Source organism: Leptonotus elevatus, chromosome 2 (assembly GCF_054856555.1).
Source record: "Leptonotus elevatus isolate MCC_2025b chromosome 2, RoL_Lele_1.0, whole genome shotgun sequence".
Taxonomy (NCBI): Eukaryota; Metazoa; Chordata; class Actinopteri; order Syngnathiformes; family Syngnathidae; genus Leptonotus; species Leptonotus elevatus.
In genome coordinates, this window is record NC_141240.1 from 26,784,495 (window position 1) to 26,803,441 (window position 18,947).

The following is an 18,947-nucleotide window of genomic DNA, read 5'->3' on the forward strand; positions in this document are numbered from 1 at the left end:
CCAATGAGCACAGACGCAGCATTATGGCGAGGATCATAAGGACTCTTCCCTTTGCCATCTTCCATGTTAGAAGGGTTGATTTTGAAGACATGGTCCTGGAAGGGAGGACACAAGGAAGCAGTCTTGAAGACAAACAGTATACAACTATATTGGGTAGCTGTGATGAGTTTCATAGGTCTTAAAATATGATTACGGGAAACAGTATTTATGTAACTTTTTAAAAAACGTATTCATTGCCATTGACGGCTATAGACGTCCAAAATTAATTTGAACTATTTCTATTAGTTACACTTTTTTCCCCACTTTTGTTAACAAAACTATGAAAACCTAGAATTTTTTTATTTATTTATTGTACATTTAGAACAGATATAGAATTTGTGATTAATCGTGAGTTAACAAGTGAAGTCGTGTGATTAAACGCCTGATGAAAAAGAAAGAAAAGATTATTAAGAATTCGGGGCGTCAGACGATTACATTTTTTAATTGTAATTAATCGCATGACTTCAATAGTTAACTCACGATTAATCACAAATTTTATATCGGTTCTAAGTGTACAGTAAAAAAAACATATAGGTTTTCATACTCTTATAAAAATGTGAAACTAATAGAAATAGTTCAAATGAATTTTTGACGTCTATAGCTGTCAATGGCAGTGAATGAGTTCAATTGTATTTATATCCTTTCGATCCTGTAAGATAATCTTGAGGAATCACAATGTTTTTAATTAGAACACTGAAGGAAATTGTATATTATATTGCACATTTGTAATGCAATGAAATTCATTAAAACATTTGAATATATGCATACATTATATAAAGTGTACATGATTTGATCAATTTGTCACCAAACTGCTTAATCTTACACTCGCTGCCTTGCTTTTCATTCATAACGCTATATAACAGTACATAACAGCTTGCTTTTTACCTATTATTCATGTATATTTGTCACATATTTACTATATGTTGTCCCATGTACGTTTTAAAATATAAAAAATGTAAATATAAAAAATATGTTTCTTCGGTGAATCGTCCAAAAGTATAAATCATTGTTTGTCTATACTCTATGTGCCTGCCAGTTGACTGTCAGCTGATGGAGGCTTCAGCTCACCCAAGGTGCGATGGAAAATTGAATGTATTCACCTCCATCTTGTGCCCCACCTCCACAAAGGCGCACGTGGGATGGAAGGCTCCGGTTCCGCAGGCGTACAGGTGTGTGCGGTTGTAGTGGTGGATGATCTTCACGTAATTCACACAATCAGACTGAAAGACAGACGCAGACGAAAATGTCATCAATGCTTGATCTTTAGAAGTTGATTTTACTTTTGGGGTTAACTATTGATTGTCAACTTGGCTAATAAGTTGACTAGGTTAGGCTAATTTGTTTTGGGGGGGGGGGGGTTCTATTTGTTTGGTTATGGAATTCATGAAGACATCTAGAAGTTTGTGGGATGCATTGACCATGTTTTTTTCCCTCTTGGTACTGAATGCCACATTTTGACAACATAGTCAGTCATCTAGAAGAAAACCAAAAAAAAATAGACCTCAGAACAACCTAAAATGATCCCGCCAACAAAAGCATCTGGCTTGGGTTGGAAATTTGAACATTCCCAACAACCCCCTCCAAGATGGTTGGCATGGCAGCAAGCGTGGTGTCATATTGTAAATTGAGAAAATGCCATCAAATGAAACCAAATGTGAAAATGGCACTCTAAGTATATCAGCAGAAGATTAATAGAGGAAAAATTTGAATGACCCCGTGTGCGTAGTTAAGTTTTCTTCCTCCCCTAGCTGTTCTGTCTCGATATGAACAGTCATTAGACATCAAGCGCGCATTCGTGGATGTGGGGTGTTAAAGGGTTCATATCCATTGACCTTTGACCTGCTCCTGAGTCATTAGTTGAGACAGGGGTTCAAATTCATGCTGTGACCTCAGAATGGCTGTACTCTTCTCGTGTCATGGCCTCTTCTAAAGCTACATTGTCCTGTTTGGTGCCACTTTGCTTTTAACTTTCTTTCTAGCAATTAGTAACACAGATGCCCACTTGAGACATTATCTGCTCCTTATATGCGCCATGGGTGTTGACAGCACACACTCACCCATTGTAGTTCGTGCAGAATGAGACCAATGTTTCTAGAACTAAAGTGTTTGACCTTCGTGAAAAGCAATACATATTTTGTTTTAAAAATAGGTAAGAGCAAGATGAATTAATTCAATTATAATCAAACTATATTCTGACTAAAGACTAAAAAACTAAAAAGCTTTTCAGGCATTGCTTCTTATCATATCATATAAATGTAACCAATCAGATTTAATAGCAAAGTATGTAAAAACACACTAATAAAAATGTGTCTTCACAGTCACGACATGTCCAAGAAACACACAAAAATACCAATGACGAACGACAGAACGAGAAGCCTGACAGTTCCATACCCGAGTTTCTTAGATGGGGGAAAAAAAGAAAACATGAGGAAACGGGAACAAGGCCCAATCTGTGCTCCTTTAAAGAGGAGGACAACATGGACCTGGGGGGAAAAACTTACATGTAGCAACACAATAAGAGCATGCATACAAAATGAAAGGCAATTAAAGAAGATGTTTGGAAACAAAAGCATTTGTTTGTGGTAAGCATTTTTTAAGCAATTAAGCAGATCCAAATGATCAGTGGTAAAAGCTTAAGTGACAGTGAAGGGATCAACATTTTCAGAAGGCAAGTCAATGAATGTACAGTGTAAGATCAATAAAAATAAAGCTTTGGTCACGTACTTGAAACATCGTCTGATCAGTTTAGTGCATTTCCAAACACTGCACAAGCGAATAGTAGCGGTAGCGGCGACACATTAACACAGGGGTGTGAAACTCATATGAGCTCAGGGGCCGCATGGAGGAAAATATATTACCAAGTGGGCCGGATCGGTTATATCATGTTATATAACTCAAAAACAATTGCTGTCAATTATACGCAGATTTTCACTATTTGTGGGCCAGCCCCAAATTACGGGGCTCAACTGTAATTATATTGTTCCAAAAAATAAGACAAATGCAAATAGAATGCGGCAAAACTTTGCCTGTCGTAGTTCCAGACCTGTTTTGCATATATATGTTTCCCAGAATGCATTCTGTGGTGCAGTTAATGAAGTCATAAGGACGTTAATCCTTGCCATGTGTTTATGTTACCAGTAATTGAATGTGTCGTATTTAGCACGTTTATGTCGGTCTATGATTTTTTTAATTATTGTTTTTTAAACAAACAGGTTTTGTGTAAAATAATAACATCCAAGGCAATTCATTGTACAGGTTGCATTGCTAATCTGATGATTGCTTGTGAAATTACAAATGTATATGTTTTGATTGTGGCCGGCTGATTAATTGGTCCGACATTTATTTATTTATTTTACAAAATCATCTCGCGGGCTGGATTAAACCCCTTTTGAGGGCCTGATCCGGCCCGCGGGCCGTATGTTCGACACCCCTGCATTAACACAACATGAGCTCCAGCAGTTGCCCTGCGAGTGGCTGGGTCAGCTATCAGTTGTCAGCTGGACCAGACTCCATCTCACCCACGATTCAAATGAAGACAAGCACTATAAAAAAAAAAAAAGGATGGACGGCGTTTCACCAGTTTTATCGACCACGGAAAGCGGTTAATCTCGGGTTGCTCGATGTTCAAGGACATGCTTTAGCGCACGTCAGGGCCGTCTAAGCCTTATACTTTCAGTCGATTTGTAACCACACAAAAGCTTGAATAGAAATAGCTCTCATGTTTGTCTTCCTCGTCTGTTTTGACTGCGTGAGAGGGTGTTAGGCGGTGTGAGAACGGACTTCGCTGTGATCCAGGAAACATCGTGGATGCCTGAGAACGTCTGGCTGAACATACAGTGGCAGTTGTCCAGTGGGCAAGCTTTAGATACACAACGCAGTTCAGGAATGCCTTTGATCGCATATACGGACCAGGACAGTGTAAATCTGTGGACATTTGTCTGATTTATTTCTCATGGAATAGACAAACATAAACATTTGGGGGCTGAATTGATGTGGCAGAGCGCACTGGGATCTTGTTTGTAACGTTAGAACTGCTAGAAGGAAAGAAATATGTATTTGTGTAGAAATAATGCATTATTTTAGTATTATTTGGTTTCTGCATTTGTAATTGCTGAGTCAGCATGATTGTTTGTACGCATGTCCACATATGTTACATATTCCTTTTTCACCATGCTATTGTGCAAGTGCATGTGGATCTTGTTTCTTGTGGTCTCTGGAGATGTATGCATGGTGTTATTACAACCATGATGACAGTGAGATTCATTGTGAAATAAATACATGGTTTAGACTGCAACATAAGCAAAAATGTTGATAAAAAAAAAATTACATTTTGCAGGGGATTTTTGTTTGTTTTAAAATATGTATTCCTGTTCCTAGTTTGTATGTTTGAGGGATTTACAACACGTGTTGGTATTGTAGAGTCTTTTGTTTTTGGGCCAGAATCAAGTTCTTCCTCAGCATCCAACACAATCTGGCCAACAACCACTGCAAGGCTCAAGGCTGCATTCCACTCTTTTCTCTGTCCGCACAATACACACTACTGGCAGACCCGCCACAGCCAAGCTGAAGGACAATCAGTGGTAAACTAAGACTAAGATAGTTTATGTAATGACACTAAAATTAACCAAAAGTTCACCACTATGTTAAAATGAGAACAGATAGAGTGATTGTTCTTTGTTTTCTAACCCTAAAGGCCTCACGATCCGGTTGCCCATGGCCGCCTTGGAAAAAAAAAAATCATCATAATGTTCCACTCCTATCCTCTAGATGGCAGTAAAGCAAATCATAAACTGGGCCCCAAAGTAAGCAAACTGTAAAGCTAAAATCAATTCCTTACTCTGTGACTCTATCAGTGTACATTGTTTTTTTTTTACCCCTTGGGCAAGGCCACACAGGATATGCAAGAGGTGTGTGAAAAGTGAAATGTAATCCTTCAATCCACACCATTATGCAAATCTGTTCCAAAATATGTAATAAAAAAAAGGTGAGTCAGTAGAGAGGCACTGAGTAGAGTGGCAAACCCTGCAAAGGCCGATTAATCCTTCATGTGCATCTAAATTGCTTGACTAAACAAAAAAAAAAAAAAGCATGAAGTTCCATTTCCTGGTGATACAATTACACTCCAGGCCTGTCAGTGGGTTACTACCACGGTTAACTTCATTTTACACTTCACTTGAAAAAGTTAAAAAGTCCACTTCAGCTGTTGTGCATCATCTATACGTGAATTGTTCCCAAGATAAGTTTTCATTTCACAGGAGTTAATATGTTTAAACTTGTGTGAGTGACAGGTGATATATGTTCAAATATTACTTAAACCAATGCCTGTGTGTTTCTTTAAGAATTTATGATGGAAAAAGTTGGACCCCACAACTAATTATTTCCCCTTGGAACATTTTGTTTGGGAAAGTTCTGATTTTGTACAACTTTAGAGATTCAACTATAATAGATTTGTACTGACCTGCACTGCATCAACATTTTATGGATATTCCACGTTTTCTGTGCCCCATCTCTACACAAAGTTTTGCCGAAACAAGTTTGGGTTTGTTTTGGTGTAATTCGACTACAATAGTTATGAATGATTATGCCTATAGATAAGTAACAGTAACTTGCGCGATCAAGTTCAGCAAAAATACTGTGTCAGCAAACACAACAGACTTTGCTGTGTTGTAAAGTTGCTCTTCCAGTGAAAGCACCTTTAGAGAGAAGTAACAAAATGAGACATTGAGTGTGAACAAAGTGAGTGGGAGGGTAGATCTGAAAGGGAGGGGGGGGGGGGGGGGGGGACGACTTTGACCCTCTTCCAAAAGCACGCGTTCCGGTAATTAGGGTCAACAAGGTAAGGTCAGCTCAGTTAGCTCTTAATGTGCCGGTGACAAAACAAAGGCCTGAAAGAATGAGATGTTTCTGTTTAATATTGATTAAAAACACATTTAAAGGCAGAACATGTCGGATTATTCATTAACTATTACATACACACACACACACATGCATACACAAACTCTTGTCCAGATGAAAGCGGAAGTCTGTCGTCGTCAATGAATGGAGCTCATTGTGTCGTCTCCAGCTGTGTAATCATGCTGATAGCGGCTTTGTGCAATACACGCACATTTACATGCATGGGAACATACGGACCAACGCTTTTTAACGCATGAACAGAAATACAGTACAGTCCATATTCAAGCGTGTGGTCTATGGACACTCTCGAATTATTTAGACACATCGGCGTGTTTAACATTTAACACGTTTTATATCTGGCACAGGCTTGACAAATAAATGGAGATCAAAGTTTCTATTGCGGGTGTCCAATAAAAAGAAGAGGGGGTAACAGAGGACGTGTGAAGCATTAAGCTCGGGGTGCGAGTTCAACGCCTGGAACACATATACATCCGTGAGCAGCAGACTTCTATCCCATCCATTTTGCATTCTTCTGCACCCTATTATAGTTCCTTTCTTTAGCTACTTGTGAGGCACCAAAACCTGGACTCCAAACTTGGTGAACTTAAACTCACACAGTTAGCGCATCCCAAGGAAGCCAATCTTCCCCAAGGGTGATGGTTAAGCTTAATAGACTGTTAGTGATATTTTAATTGGACTTTTAGACGATTTATATACGTATTTAGAATACAGGGACACTTTTAAGGGGACATTCAGTGATTCCTAGCGCCATCTAGTGGTGAACTAATAATTATTTCTGTTTAAGTCAATTATATGTAAGAATTTTTTTTAATCGTAGGTCTAGTAATCACTAATTATTTTACATGGCTGTAGTCTCACCTTACTAGAACTGCCATATTTCGCCACCATCTTCCTGTTACGGATGCCGAAAGGACAACTTCCCTAATGTATTTAGCCCGGGTGGTGCTAAGTTGCAACCCAATGGGTCAACTGCCGCTTACCTTCCACAGCTGGGGCCTGCAGGTGGGCGTCACTAAATCCCGTGATTCGGGCTCGTCGCTTGTCACTTTCTGCTTTTAATTGCTTTTTTTTTTAACTAGCTCCTCCCGCTAGCCGCTCTTATTAGCCACTCCAGCCTACGGCTCCGACTAACTCCCGTTAGCCGCTCCGGCTAACTCCGGCTCGCTCGGCCTTTCGGCGTCGCTTGCCGGGCTTCACAAAGGCCGCCAAGTTGCCGTAGCTTGCCGAGATGCTCGTTTGCTCGTTCACACAAAATAAGAATGGGGCATATGCCACGGAAGAGGCGGGACTTCAGATTTCCTGGTTTTCACACATCAGCTTTGTTTCCGTTTCATGTTTGCGACGTGTGGGCCGCGTCCCAGTTCGTGCGCTTCCGCCTTTGTGACCCTCTGTTGCGCGTTCCCGTCGACGGGTGCGAGTGTGTAGTGTGTCTGTCTCAGTTGTCTGAAGCATTTCAGAGAGTAGAGATGCCCTTGGGGGGGCGCAGGGGTGGGGGTGCGAATGTTGGAAACGACGCTGATGTGTGGAACCCAGAAGTCGGAAGTCCGTGGCATCTACTCCAAATGTGGTCTATCTGAGCCACCATAGTGTGTGCGCTTCTGCGTTCTTCTAATGCTATTCTTTGACCACTAGATGGCGCTAAAGACTACACACTGGGTCTTTAAAGTTGAACAGTAATATCTCTCAAACATCTGTCATGCAATATGCTGCAGGACCTCACTTCAACTGGAAAATGTACTTTTAAAAAATAATAAATGCATTTGTTTTCATTGCACAAACACCGTAAAGTACATGAGATATTTAAAGGTGAAATCTCAATCCCTCTCCACCCAGAAAATATACTTTAACATCTTGTATATTAAATGTTGCATTGCTGGCCCATCAAGTGTAAAAGCCACCACTTGGCCAAATGGTAAGCTGAGCTGCAAGGTTAGCACAGCAATAGCTTCTGGTAATAAGAAAAAATTAAAATGGCAAGAGAGTTTCTTTTTAAATATGTCTATAACTCCTTATATGCTGACAGAATAATTTCCCAGTCATTATTTTACTGTTTTTGGATCTCTGCTCGGCTGTTTGTAGCACCAGGACCAAGAAAAAGACGAAACAACTCAGCAAGTGCTGTTAAGAGAGGAAGACGATAAAATCAAATCAATAGTCACGGGAAGTTTCAAAAATAATTTCCAGCAGCAAGGTTGAAGCATCACCTATTCGGGTACTTGATTTTTCACGCCTTTGTCATTTGTCAGCGTTGTTTTTTTTCAATGGTACTCTTTTCGGTGGTTGACATGTTTTTACACATCAATAATGAGAAAAAGTAACTTACAACTGTAAAGTAAATGCAATTGAAACAATGTGAGCAGACTTACTGTGATATTTTTTCCAGCCCAGTTACATTCCTCCCTCCACTCAACAGGAGCAGGCCAGTGGATCTGAAACCAAAGCGCGCGCATTTTAATTTCTATTCTCGTTTCATGTCACAAGATACAATCAGCTTGGGGGAAAAAAAATCTGTTTTATTCACTCCTGCAAATGGGTTCCACATATCAAAACCTCTCAGTATGAAGTAATGAAATCTTTAATGTTCATATAAAACACATACACTGCTCAGTTGATGGCCAGTGTGCAATCTAGAATGCAATGTTTATGTGAAATTTCATTTCACCCTTTTTTTTTTTTAAATTCCCATATTAATGTATGATTTTGAAATCAGAACAATATCGTCCAACCTTGTGCTCCTGTTTGCCGATGTTATCCAGTGAGAGTGACAGCAGGAAATTCTTGGCCCCAACAAACAGTCGGCCCCGCTCCTCGTCCAGCAGCAGAGCGCTGAAGCAGCATGAACGCTCCAGATCGAACCGTCTCACTCCACTCAACTGCTGCAAGTCTACAACAGAAATTGATGGGACTGTGTCAGAAAAACACCTTGCAATGAAATACCTAGGACCAATTTACTCCCTATTTGAAACCCCACCAACCAATTTATCCATAAAAAAAAAAGAAAATGTTCTAATTAAGTAATTGGTTAATAATTAATTTACATTTTATATACACTGTACCTTTAACAATTTTGTACTTGCCTAAATCATTGGTTACTCAATTACTGCATAGTCCATCATAATTAACCTAATTCAAAACATTCAAACTTAAGATGTGAAAGCAAGCACACACAAGTTTTCGAAACATTTCCTAAACAGTACAGGACGTAATGTAGTAACGAAGCAACAACAAATCTTAAGACAAATTGGAACACTGCCTATCAAAAAACAATAACAATATGAGGTGACAGAATTGTGGTTTACTTTTCCATTAGCGCCTTAGTGTGATTCATCTACAAAAGTTTTTTTTTTTTTATAGTTTTAATTTATTTCAGTTGCATTTCATTGTATTATACTTGCTTTTTTAAATGTACTTTTTGTATTTGTGAACTTCTCTTTGACAGTTAAGATGATCCAAATGTTTCTAAAACATGCCATCTACGGTGATGGTGACAGCTCGACGCTGTAATTAATTATTTCACTTTAAACTGTATGTCATGGGAACATTTGTTTTGGAATTAGAACAAATCGCAAGTCAACAAGCACTATGCAAGGGATTGTGTCTGACTTTAGAGATGAACTGAACTGAACTGCACAAGCCTGTGGGAAGGAGGTTCAAGAGGAATTTACTGTAAACCTCTGTTAAACACTATTATCAGACAAATAGCTCCACAACCACCCATCCATTCGTTTTCTATAGCGGTGCTAGTCCTCATTAGGGCCACTGGTGAGCTGTAGCCTATCACAGCTGACTTTGGGGCGAGAAGTGGCATCAACTCTGAACTTAGCCAATCGCAGTTTTGTTTGATATAAATAAAAGTATGTATTTTGCCCGTCTCGAAAAAAAAAGCTGTAAAAGTCAAAATAATTGCAATGTGTTCATTTTACCTTGAAACACGTTTACTGTATGTGCAAATTTCTTTACCAAGTAAATGGAACCTCTAAACAAGTGTCCTGAGATGACACCAACTGCAAAACAAATCAGAAGATTTGATCCCGTAGAATGTGGTAAGGGCTTCAAGTCATGTGGTAAGCTAGCAAAGATGACCATTTCATCCATTTGACTTGCATTTTATTTTAGCTACAGCTTTAGGCTAAACACTAAACAATCGCTTGACATGTGGTTCCAGTAACATGTTGTTTTTTGCTTTTCCATCAGAAAACAACTTCTTAGGGGGGGGGGGGGGGTGCTCTGCAATTTTATACTGGTTATGTAAGATATTTGGGGGGGAAAGTGGGGCAAAATTTAACTCATGATGGACTAGGGCAGTGATTCTTAACTTGTGGCCAAGCATTCAAAAGTGCGTTGTACACAAGTTTAAAACAAGTTGTAGAAAATTATCCATCATTTTACCAACATGCATTTTTACTGCACCTCAATCAAATCTACCAAAATCACGTGACCCCAGCTGCGCCACAACTTAGACCTGCTTACTATTATAATTGTCATTACTTTACGTCACCAAATTTTCAGGCACACACTGTAAGAACGCCCGGTAGAGTCTGCCAAATTCCCAAAACAGGATAAAGGAGGCTTGTACCTGCAAAAAAAAAATCAAGATACGCCACTTTTTACACCCAAGCATATATGTGCTGTCCATGGAAATGGAGCCCTTGGTCTTAGTTAAATAAGATTCTACAATTTCCATAGATGTGAATGATTGTCCTTTATCTGCCTTGCGATTGGCTGGTGACTAATTGTACAAATTTTACCCCACGTTTTGTTGCCTAAAATAAGATGGCGTAGACGTTATGGAAAGTGCTGGAGAAAATGGAGGAACGACGTGAACTCATACGATGTCAGCTACGCAACCTCCACTTCGAGACCTGTGTGCACTTTCCAGCTCCAAGATGGCGTTGTCGTGTAAACAAACGATCAAAACAGCACCCTTTTATCTGTTTTCAGTTCAAAACGCTTTTGGCTCCTTGGTTTTTAGCCCATAAAATGTCGCTCATCTCGTTGTGATGAGCTCATTCATGAGTTTATATTTGGGGAGATGAGCATCGTGTTCAAGTTGGTAAGGGCGGGGGAGCCAACCCTTGACATGGAAATAAAAGATCACTGATCTAAATGGTCGCCACTTTGGGTGTCACGTCATAAAACGAAACATCACACCCTTCCTACTGTGTGCATATTACAGTAACTTTTCCTGACTTTTTCACGTCACTCGGATGTTCCCTTCCCGCCTTACCTTTGTACGAGAGCTTCATACGCGGCGATGACGAAGAGGAGGAGGAGGAAGACGAGGACGAACGTGTCACAGTGCTGGAAGAGGAAGCATGAGCGGCGGCCAATCCCAAAAGAAACAGAGAGCTGCAGGTGACCATCATGGCCGCCATCATCATCATCATGGTCATCATTCTGGCACACGGTGTCTTTCAAAGTCCTCAATGTGAACGTGAGGATAACCTTGGATGTTAACACACGTCTTAAGGTCAGATATTCAATCGGAGTCCATTGGTTGAGACTGAGTATCGTCTTATGGGGCCGGAGTTCCAATATTCTTTTGGACCTGCCGTCTTGGCATGGAAGTGTTCTCCTGGCAGATCCCCAAACCAACGGACCTCACCTCTCCCCTCCAAGAAGGGATGAAAATGTCACACATGGGCCAGATCCAGATCTAAAAATAGAAAAAGAGAGGCAAGATTCAGAGATGGGCAGTGACAGATTGTCTATTTTTGCCACGCACATACACACACACACACACACACTCACACACATGAGCGCGCATGAAACACACACATGGAAGGTAGACTATTTGGACAAAAGTATTGGGACAACTGGTCATATACTCATACCGGAAGTGAAAATGGAAAAAAAAAAGAGTGGAAAGAAGCAAACAATTATTGAAAATGTCATATTGTGTCAAGAACTCAAATGTCACAAGATTTACCACCAAACATTTTTGCTTCTTCTTTAATTTTCTCAATACGCTAGAAAATCACCAGAGAAGAAGAACAAAACAGAACAAATCCAGCGTCACCATACTTGCCATCAAACAATTGCCAACGTAATCTGATGGCCAACATTTTGGAGAATTTGGCAGGCGGGTTGGGCCAAGCTGGGCATTTTCAGGGTCAATTTCACGGCGCAGATGTGCTTCCGCAATGTTAAGTTTGTGCTACTAAGCGCACCGCATAGAGAATGCAATGAGACGCTTTTATTGGCTTGATTGTAGTCAACTGTGACCACGCCCACAGCCGTAAAAAAAAAAACTCCCTCTTGCAGATGGCAAGCCTGCTCTCAACTGAAAGGTTACCAAAATCGGGCGCAACTCGTTTTATCCAGAAATTCGCCCTGGTCACAAAAATAGAGTCCTTCATGTTGGTTTTATAATCTTTTATTGATTGCTTGTCTAATTGTTGACTTGTTGTTTTTTTTTGGCTTGTCCGTTATCTATTATTGCCGTCTAATTCAATGAATGTGTTGTTGAAAAGTCCGAGACTTATTAAGTTAAACAAGTCACTGTTCTATTGTAGGAGCAGGGCCTGTTGTGCACCTCTCACACACACAAACTCTCACACACTGCCGACCACAATGATGTCTTTCAAGAGAAACAGTTGCATTTATCACATTACACTGCACAGATGTCACTCACCAACATGAGACAACTCTGCTTCATGCTGTTTACGTCTATGTTCTTACTTTGACCACAGCCCCATTAACATGATTTTCCCCTAAATGCAGCTACTTTTGTTTTAATGCACGGCTGTTTACATGTGGATGGGGATATAGATGCTTTAATACTTTCATTATCCCCGATTTGACTGATCAAGTATAGGCTATCTGGAAAGTTCTTTTCCAAAATGCTTTAGTTTCTTTTGCGAAAAATGACCTTTTTAAAAGAATTAAGTATGCCCAACCAGTGGTTATTCTCAGCCCAAATTGACCTTAATCCATAAAATACATGCCAAAAATCGTCCAGCAAGGAATGGGCAAGCATATTATAAAAAAATAAAAAATTAAATAAAAGTGACCAACATTAGTCTTTCTTACAGCAGTCGCCTTTTTGTGCACGTACAATGAAAAACATTGTCCAGACGTGCAATTCTTTATGTCACAGAGCTGCCTACATTTCTTTTCAAATACAAATTGTGTCCATTATTAAAAATTCATAGTTAATTTTTCTTACAGGGATGTTTAAGAACTGTGCAAAAGATTGTGTCTCAAATTTGTATATGGTATGAATCATTCTTAATTAGCTCTTACACATCTGTAGTGTTTTGCCACAAGTCATTCTCATGCAAATACAAATTTGTTGTAACTCAAAATTTCTCCAGGGTGTGCGTGATTTATTATATAAAGTACTGTACATAAATGGTAGATCACCGTTAGATCTGTTGTGTTTGCAATTCTGTACTGAACATTTACTGTATAACCATAATGTCACTCAGTACAGCGTGAGCATCCACTAAAAGCAGTTTTTTTTCAGACCTGTACAAGTACTCAATTCTTGTGTAGCCACTGATACCAATACCAAGTGCCAATACCACTATACTAGACAGATCATGTTAAAGGGATGCTTGACTCATCGAGCCATTTTCAGCAGTAAAAAGTAAATATTTTGTCCAGAATGATCTAGATAACTTTATTATTTTTCTTGTACAATTAATACTTTAAAAACGTAAACTGAAAGCTCCTAAGTGTTGCTAAAAAAATAAAAATAAATCCACTTGCTGTCAGTGTCGACTGAAGATGACATCACCTGAGCTGAGGAAGTAGGTAACGAGCAATCATGGCTCACCTGTTTTCTGGGTTTGGTCAGCAAACTGAGCCATGATTGGTCGTTACCTACTTCCTCAGCTCAGGTGATGTCATCTTCAGTCGACACTGACAGCAAGTGGATTTTTTTTTTAAGCAACACTTAGGAACTTTCAGTTTACGTTGGTTATGGCGGCACCATATGCATATATCACAGTTTTACAATGATTGAGCAAGCTTGTTGCTGTGTGTCCTACTATTTTCTGTATTACTCTGTCAAAATGACTGCTGTGAAAAACAAATGAAACAACAACAACAACACTAGTGGTGGGCCTGAGACTTTTTCACAGTATTGTACGTTATAGTCTTTCATACGTGCATATATTGCACACACACGTCCAAGCTGCTGGCACACATTTTTTATGAATAATGAAGCTATTGAGGCACACAGACAAGCAAGCTCTTATAAGCTTACACAGCCCACTAGGTTTTCCAACACAACAGGACAGGAACATAAAACTCCCATACCTAGTGGTATGTACACACACACACACATTGACAGACACATATATACACACATGCACTCACACACGTGAATGGACAAAGGTGCACATACAAGCTTTTGAAACAGCACACATTTTGGCTTCCTGTGCTACATCGCACTGCTCTCCAAGTGAACAAAAGAAGTGTTGTGTTTTTTCCTTTTTTTTAACCGTAAAATTTGGTCTGCTAAGTTTGCGTGTCAAGATTGTGTAAAAAAAAATAATAAAAGCATTAAATTCCCCTTGCCAACACTTAAGACATGATTATGGTGTGCAAAATGCATCCAGAAAGCGTGAATTGTATTTTTCTGCGGTGACTTTGGAGGTTTGTGTGTAGCTGCAATGACACAACACAACTGTACGGTGATATTCCTGCGCACATTTCACGTCATCGTCCCTGCGAGTCTGACTCTATTGTCGACTGCTATTAAAAGCGCGACAAGTCTCATTGTGCGTTTGTGTGTTCGTGTGAGTCCACTCGGGACTCGCACACACGCACGCAGCTTCTCACTCAGCACTTAACTGTGCACACTCGCTCCCTGACAATTGCACAAATTCCCGGCGAGCTCCATAATGCATCTTAATAAAAAAAGAAAAACCCATTGGGGCTGCTGACACTTCTATTCAGTTCAGCTCCGATAGACACAGCAGCAGCATGCCAAGAGGGAGTGGATTGAGAAGAAAAAAGAAAGCGAGAAGGCCAGAGTAGGTGGGGGACAAGGCACCCTATCAAAAAATAAAGGAAAAAAAGCCTAAATAGCAATGGGTAGACAAAGCAGGGTCGGCCTTCCGGGTGTGATAGGCTTTAGAGGGTGAGGTTAGAGAGCAAGCTGAATTACAGCACAACATAATGAATGAAATGAATGGCTATTAGCATTTAACCTGAAGCCCTCTGCGGACACTACTTATAGTTGTAAAGTTGGAGAACAGAAAAGAGAGAAATGATCTACAGTTGGCAGATGAGAGATGTTTGAACGTGAGGATGTTTGAGGGCAAAATAAAGCAAATGGCAGCAGGAAGTATGGAAAACAGAGCACACATTTTAACATCTTGACGGATTTTTTTTATATAAAAGTGGGGTGACCTGACACGCAAAGAAAAAATGTGCTTGCAGCTCTTATTGTGTCGTGTGCGCAACATGACCAACACAGCGCAACAGACATACAGTTGGGTATGTAAAATTATGAGCACAACATCCTCCCCTCCATTATCTGAACCACTTATCCTCATGAGGGATAGAAAAAAACACCACTTAATGGCACAAAAATTCTATGCATCTAAATTGCACGTCACTCAAATAACAAAATAATTGCTACAGTATTTTGAATTTGATGGGCCTTTTCCTCACCATATTGCTGCGCTCATAAGTTTACAAAACCGTAGGGCTTGTGCCCAAGTCCGCTTCTCGAGAACCCCTACCCAGCCTGTTTTAGATGTTTCCCTCCTCCAACACACCTGCATCAAATGATAAGTTCATCAGAATGCTTTGCAGAAGCCTGATCATCATCCTGATCATATGAATCAGATGTGTTGGAGGAGGGAAATATCTAAGACAGGATGGATCAGAGGATCGGACTTGTCTGTCGAAGTACCAAGACTGACCAGTGAGAGGCAGCATGGTGTCAAAAGGCATCCAGACTGACAAAAAATACAAAGAGGAAAGAGTAGTAGCAGTAACAGTAGTAAGAAGACTAGCGTAATGTCATTTCTATAAGCCACTTTTTTTTTTCCTGAGAGGGGAAATCAACCCAAAAATGTTCTTTAGAATAATACGTTAAATCTAAACGCAACATTCCAGTTAATATCGCGTTTGTGAAATATGAAATTAATAAAACAGCAAAATCCACCTGTTTTTATCCATCTCAGGGGGCGGCCATTTTGCTATTTGCTAGCGACTGAAATTGACATCACAGTGGCCGTTTAATATGCAGTACAACACCTTTCTGTGTAAATAGTCCACGATACAACGTGGACACCTGTTATTTATAGACAATATATGTACACATTTTTATTTATTAATTAATTTGGGGAGTGTGGCTCAAATTCAGATGCGCTCAATAGTTTGGAAATGATGCAAACCATGAAAAAGGAGCCTCTCATGACTGGACTGGTGCAGCTCACCACTGCATGCATGTAGCCTACAGTTGTGCTTGAACGTTTACGTATGCTATTGGTATGAGCACACTGTAGCCTATGGTGAGAAAAAGGTTTAATGTCCATAAAATCAAAAATACTGCAATTGTGTTGATATTTTCAGAGGTCGTAGCTGACATGACAGGAGATGTTATTGTGAATGTTGGTGACGATTCCTAGCATTAGCTTTTATACGTTTACAGTTGTGCTCATTAGTTTACAATACATATCCCAAAGGTACGTCAACTTTCAAGCACAACTGTATCAAGCGTCATCTTATAAAACAATTAACACGACACATCAGTAGAAATGAAACAGTTCTGCACGAACAAGGACAATGAGAAGGAGAATTAACTTTTGAGACCATTTAAACTATGTTGATAACCAAAACAGCAGCACCAACGCAGCCAGCCTTACATACAAAAATGAGCTAAAAAGTGATTAGCATCTTAATGTGTTTGCTGCATAATGGTGCGTTCATCCCAGATTACATTTCAGTGAGGTTATGACACTAGTTTTTCACATAGCATTACAAGTGTATGACTAGTTTTGTGTGCATGGAAGGAATTTACGATTAGTAGTATTTTTATCAAAACAAAGCAACAACAATCGGCCATGTTGCTCGTCCGACGAGTCAACGGGGCGCTCTGTAGCAGAACTTTGGAATTTAATAAACCCTTGGACAGTGGCCATGCAATGTAACAAAACATGTTTCCAATGTTCGTTAAGATGCACACGGCCACATGGAGAGGAATATGACAATCGTGACATCCCGCCTGTTTCAGCCCAGCAGTCTGCCAGTATGCATGAGAGAAGGAGCGGGGAGTTGAGACAAAAGGTAACTGAGAGAAAAGGGCCAATTGTGCGGTCTTATGGGAGAAAGCGAGTTTCCCAGCCGGCAATGCAACACGACTTATAGCCTCTCCTTGTGTTGAACGAATGAAAAGACAGAGGGACGAGGAGGAAAACTGAAACAGAGGGCCACTAAGTAGATTATTAAGGACACATGCTTCAAATTGGAAAATGAATGATCATGTGTCAATATTATATTAGTATTAGTATTGTTGTGCTGAAAGGAGAAAATACACAAATTATTAAATTGCATGTTTCTTTCTTCCCCTAAAGCTCATACGCAACCTTTTGGAAAAAAAAATGTTATACAAAGTGGATGTATATGGAAGTGTGTGAAGGCCACATGCTTGGTGAAGCTCCTGTGGCCACTAGAGGGAGTACAAGAGTACCTTCAGTCCAGATCACTGTAAAGGCTCACTACTTTGGTGTCTTTTTTTCAGGGATGGAAAAAGTGCTACAAAGTCCTGTCATGTTGGGATGTCTGATTAAATCCCAAATCAAGGAATTAGCAACAAAACCACATCAGTGCTCAAATATGCTGACAGAGTGGAGGAAGGAAGAGCATGAGAAAACGTATTTAAAGCACATGGAAAAATGCTTTGGGGTAAGTATAGCATCCACTTTTTAGTATGGAAAGGTTTTCATCTCATTGGCTTACTTGCCAATTTGTTGTTAGGTTTTTTTTGCTCTAGTAATAATAGTGTTTTTGTCCTATTATGGTAAAGTATCATATCATTTTCTGTATTTTATATGAAGTCAGGATTTGTTATCAGCGTCTGATGCAACCGAAAGTGACTTGATCTGACAAATGCAAGCCGCTGGTTTGTATTCTGGGAAAGTTTCCATCAAGCATTGTGGTCCAGATGGCTCTTTACCAGCAAGTAGCAGAACACGCTCATGTTCTCCTCTGTGGCTCTTTCAAGAACCGTCGGGCTTGCTGCCTCTCAACGTCTCACTTTCTCTTCTTTAACCCGACTTTGCGTATGGCTGTTGAGCTATGCTTGTTGTTTGTGGGCCTCCTGACAAAGTGCACTAATGCCAAGTTGCATCATATCATGGATCAAATCACTTTTCCCAGACAGATGTGACTATGACTATGCAACATTCCGATTTGGTTTATGACTGGAAGGAAATACTGTATTTGGTCAATTCTTGCTCCATTGGCATTTGGTTTGCCTTTCTCTGTTTCACATCTCAAAGAAGCACATCAAATGCATGCAAAAGACGTTCTGAGACAGAATTTGTGATACTTCACATCATGTGCGCTATATTACACAAAACGGTGATGCTGTGCATGATTCTCAATTATTCATCTAGGCAAGACATTTCAGACACTTGCATGCTTCCAACATTATCCGAACATCAGAAACCATGGTCCATAAAGACGACCTGTTATGAGTTTGGTGCCAAAGAGCAAGCCCATCTAACAGCAGACCCTTCCTCTGGTCCAGCATCAGTAACCTCTGCTTTCATGACAAAACAAATCCAACACACACGCCAACATTTTGTATGTACAAAGTCTTCCCAGAAGAAGTGTGGAAACTGTTACAACTGCAGCTGCCAGGGTGGCAGTTACTGAAAGTTGTTAGAATAAATCAGAACTGTTGTAAATGCCATGCTGATGGAGTGTTGTTAGTAAATAAATAAGCGCAGGACGGACCACCATGTCTGCCATATTAAGTCCAGAAGCAGCACTGAGCTCAGAACGGCTTCCGACTGGAACCAATT

The 18,947-nt window shown here is 40.0% G+C and overlaps 1 protein-coding gene across 2 annotated transcripts in view; it reads right to left on the bottom strand.

The window, feature by feature from the left end:
- The window catches only part of sema3b (sema domain, immunoglobulin domain (Ig), short basic domain, secreted, (semaphorin) 3B), a 68,127-nt gene that overhangs the window by 10,304 nt on the left and 38,876 nt on the right, over positions 1-18,947 (bottom strand). For both annotated transcript variants that reach the window (XM_086068034.1, XM_086068032.1), the window contains exons 2-6: positions 11,183-11,611; positions 8,682-8,839; positions 8,322-8,384; positions 1,140-1,259; positions 2-95 (exon numbers count right to left, since the gene is read on the bottom strand). In XM_086068034.1, coding sequence (XP_085924160.1) covers positions 2-95; positions 1,140-1,259; positions 8,322-8,384; positions 8,682-8,839; positions 11,183-11,351 — 604 coding nt within the window. In that variant the 5' untranslated portion in view covers positions 11,352-11,611. The remainder of the gene's footprint in view (position 1; positions 96-1,139; positions 1,260-8,321; positions 8,385-8,681; positions 8,840-11,182; positions 11,612-18,947) is intronic.